The sequence below is a fragment of the Wyeomyia smithii genome, chromosome 3 (genome assembly GCF_029784165.1).
Source record: "Wyeomyia smithii strain HCP4-BCI-WySm-NY-G18 chromosome 3, ASM2978416v1, whole genome shotgun sequence".
NCBI lineage: Eukaryota > Metazoa > Arthropoda > Insecta > Diptera > Culicidae > Wyeomyia > Wyeomyia smithii.
Genome location: NC_073696.1, coordinates 119375286 through 119379475, shown reverse-complemented (window position 1 = coordinate 119379475; position 4190 = coordinate 119375286). Strand labels below are relative to the sequence as shown.

Below are 4190 nucleotides of genomic sequence, written 5' to 3'. Positions count from 1 at the left end.
TCGGCCTTTAGTCCGATGTACTTATCCGCCATTTTCACAAAGGTCCGAGCTACAATGTCGATATCGTCGGCGAAGCCAAATAGTTGAACCGACTTTTGGAATGTCGTGCCACTCGTGTTGATCCCCGCTTTTCTAATGACACCTTGCCTTTAACCTCTTCCAGTTTCGAAAGATGACCTGGGAAAACACTTTGTAGGCGGCATTCAGGACTGTGATCGCTCGATAGTTCTCGCAGTCTAGTCTTTTTGTATATGGGGCAGATAACCCCTTCTTTCCACTCCTCCGGTAGCTGTTCTGTTTCTCAGATCTCGACGATCAGCCGATGCAGCGAGCTAGCCAGTTTGTCGGGGCCCAACTTAATAAGCTCAGCTCCGATGCCGTCTTTTCCGGCCGCTTTGTTGTTCTTGAGCTGCCGGATCGCATCCTTAACTTCGCTTATTGTTGGGGGTGGCACATCTTCGTCGTTCGAGCGGGGGCCTAGTGTGGTTGGTAACGTCTCCGCCAACCACGCTCGACGCCTGGGTTCGAATCCCACCGCCGACATAGGTGTCGATGGTTGTGAGGTGGCGTGATCCACTCACAACCAACCCAACTGGTCTAGATTCAATCCTAGCCAACACCGGAGATTTTCTGAGGCGAAAAATCTCTGGGATCACGCCTTCCATCGCATGAGGAAGTAAAGCCGTTGGCGTCGGTCCGTTAATAAAACGGGTCGTTAGTTAGGGTCCTGGGTGTGGAGTCGCCTCCCTGGGCGTCGGTGATTGGCCACAACAGTGGCGGAACTAGACCGACGGAAAATAAGCGAGAATAAAAAAAAAAATCTTCGTCGTTCGTTGCACCTACCACGTCTTCTCCGCTCCTGTTGTGGTCTCCTGCTTGCACGCCATTCAGGTGCAGGTTGGTTCATATAGGGTGTGCCAATGGTATTATAGTTGTACTGGTGCCTTGCATCACTTCTTAATTTGATGTGCAAAATTGCTATGATTTTATTTACGCTACGGTTGCTAGGAAAGGGTGCTACGTCATACCAATGTTTTGGTTTTGTTTTCTTGCAGTGTAATAGTATAATCTAATGGTGTTGATTTAGGAATTCGGTAATTCATTCGCTAGAACCAAAGGTAATCACAAATTCCCAAGTGTGCAGTCTTCGTTAATGATTCTACTGACTATCAGGACGAAAAAATACTTGTTTGAGCTGCCTCCCGAAGGAACAGGCGTTTCAAAGAAAGTGAATGCAATTATTAGTCGGTAAAATGGATACGTGTATGTACGAATTTGTTCTCAAAATATATTCAGCAGGAAGATTTGTTCTATGCTGATAATGCTAGGAGAAAAACATTGAAACAGGTACTTGCCCATGAAATATTAAACAATACCGTCACGTTACAGAGGACTAATTTACTGTTCAATCTATTCTAGTGAATGCTATCTGAAACACCTGAAGAGATCAAGTTAAAAGGCATGAGGACAGTCTAGCATGAATTGTCGGGGGATGCAAATTAACAGAATCGCATTCTGATTTCATACCGAAGTTCTTTATTGTTACAAGTAATATGACCGGTGGTTTGTAGTGCTGTCAGTTTTTACGTAGCCGATAAGACCAGAACTGAAATACTGTGGCAGGAAATTCACGAGACAGCAGCTTTTACGAAACAAAACGGCAAGATAATGCTACACAAAGCAATCGTCATATCGTCGACACGCGAAAAGTTTTTCAGAAGAACAAACTGTATTAGGGAAAACTACTTGAAAATACCAATATGAAAGACGAGAGCAGAAACCAAAAGATATTATGCATTTCATCAGCAAAATAAAAAATATAAAAAGACAACTTGATGATTGTTTAAGAAATCACTCAGATCCGAAAAAATTTCGGATTTTAATCCTTAATACATTGATCGGATGTGGGTGTTATGTACAATCAAATTTGTATATCTATTGCATTTCAATGGTCGTCCCATAATAACATTAGAATAATATGTTTTATGGAAGAATCGGTTGATTTGAATATAATCAACAACAAATATAATTTGTGGCAGGACAGTTCACATCTCTAGTTTATTTGTAAAAGGCTTTATACAAACTATTGGTGAATTGAGCATGAAAATTAGAACAATTCGAACAATCTCCATAAGAGAACGTAAAACCATTTATGGTATGACGTCACAACTATTATCACGCACGTTGTTCATATTCCTTGCCAACACAATCTCACGTATACTTCTTCCACACCCTATATAAACCATACTGATTCAGGTGTTCATCGTAGTGCTGCTTCCACCTTTCGATCACCTCACGATCATCCGTCAAAATGTCTCCATTCTTATCCCTACACATTTCGGCTCGTGGGACAAAGCCTCTGCGGGATCCGTTGAGTTTTTGGTAGAACTTTCGTGTTTCGTGTGTACGGTGCAGCTGCTCGAGTTCTTCACATTCCTCCTCTTCTTGGCGACGCTTTTTTCCTTGAAGAGTTGGACTTGCTGCCTCCGTTTCAGTCTATATCGCTCCACATTCTGACGGGTGGGTTCTTAAAGGGTGTCCATATCAAAATGGGTATTCTGAAATGAAAGAAATATTTAAAGTAAGACACACGTTATTTACTAAGATTCTAGTATAACTTTGAGTCATTTGAGACACTTATAGTAACGTGAACAGGTTGGGTTACCGAGTCTAATTTTCGCTTTTTATCCCTTAAGGCCCATTCTTCCTTCAACCTCTCTTCATCCTGAACAGGGAAGGCTTCATGAACCCTGCGTTTCATGCTTTTAACCGTCCATCCATCGTTGAATCCCAAAACAACCTCTTCATCGTCGTTCTCACTCAAAACCTGCCGATTCGTTTTAACGCTCACGCTCGCCGGTACGCTAAACTGACCATTTGAGCCCGAAGGCAGCTCCCTTATCGGACTTATTGAGCTCGGTCGAGGAAAAGCCTCGCTATCTAAAATGATTTTCGCGGAACGATCATCAATAACAGGTTTAGAAACTCGATCACCTTTCTTCAAGTCCCCTAGTTTACTAAGAGAAGTGTCAGCAACAATCTGATCTAACTGCCGCTTTATTCTCCGTTGATTTTTTGTCAGAATTACCGAATAGTTCCTTTCCCCCAAAACTTCCTCAATCACTGCTTTCGTCCTGCGTGATTAGGATCCGTGTAGTCTCTGACTAGGACATTATCCCCACGCTGAAAACTATTGGATCTGATACCTTTATGATACACACGTTGCTTTGCTTGTGCTCGCTGGAGATTCTTCCTGAGGGCGGCTGAGTCACTAACTTGTGATTTACAAGGGATCAATCTGTCAAAGTTGGTAATCAACTCTCGACCTAGCATGGCAGCAGCGGGTGAAATTTTGGAGGAACAATGTGGAGTCTTACGGTATTCCCAAACCCAAACTTCGTATGGGTTTTTCGATCGCTTTTCTAATAACGTCTTTTTTAAAGATGCTTTAAAAGTTTTGACAAAGTTCTCTGCAGCACCATTAGTAGCTGGATGACCTGGAGCTGTTGGACAGTGCCTGATACCATTAGCCATCAAAAACGATTGAAATTTGCCCGCGGTAAACTGCGTGCCATTATCACTAACTACAGTGTCCACCAACCCAAACCGGGCAATGCATTCCATTGTACGCTCGATCGTGAAATTGGCTGTGATAGATGTAGTTGGAAACACTTCTGGCCACTTAGTCAGTGCATCGACGATTATCAATTACCAAAGACCATTTACTGGACCCGCGTAATCCATATGAAGTTTTGACCACTTACGTTCTGGTACCGGCCATGGAACTAGCTTCGATAATGCTGGAGAAGGCTGTTCCTGCAAACAATATTGACACTCGCGAGCCTTTTCTTCGACGTCCTTATCTAGACCAGGCCACCACACGTACGCCCTGGCCAACCCTTTCATTTTAACCATACCCAAATGTGATGCATGAAGTTCTTGAAGAACCTTGGGTTCTAGAGAAGACGGGACAACTACCCTAAAACCTCTCATCAAAATATCATCCTCAACCGACAACTCGTTAAAAATCCTGCCGTATACCGAACTGTCGTCTCCCTCAAGATCCTTTTTACAACCCCTTAGGAACGCTTGATTCTCGCCATCCAAGATTTCACTGTCTCCGGTCCATTTTCGCTTCTTACTGCATTGAAAAAAAGTCGCCTCTCCTTATGAACCACCGTGGTGGGCGT

At 43.3% G+C, this 4190-nt stretch overlaps 1 protein-coding gene across 1 annotated transcript; it reads right to left on the bottom strand.

Annotated features, from left to right (window-relative positions):
• Positions 1 to 3120: 3120 nt before the first annotated feature.
• LOC129728515 (uncharacterized protein K02A2.6-like) lies at positions 3121 to 3906 on the bottom strand. Its single transcript, XM_055686960.1, has 2 exons — positions 3765 to 3906; positions 3121 to 3647 (listed from the first exon to the last, which is right to left on the bottom strand). The coding sequence occupies exons 1-2, from the start codon at positions 3904 to 3906 to the stop codon at positions 3121 to 3123; spliced, it is 669 nt and encodes a 222-aa protein (XP_055542935.1).
• Between the last annotated feature and the right edge of the window lie 284 nt (positions 3907 to 4190).

What these genes read in the sequence shown, in the direction of transcription:
- LOC129728515 (XM_055686960.1), bottom strand. Translation starts at nt 3,906, where the DNA reads ATGAAAGGGTTGGCCAGGGCGTACGTGTGGTGGCCTGGTCTAGATAAG. An exon ending in TCCATGGCCGGTACCAGAAC is followed by an intron (nt 3,648 to 3,764) that starts GTAAGTGGTCAA and finishes CATCTATCACAG; the next exon opens with CCAATTTCACGATCGAGCGT.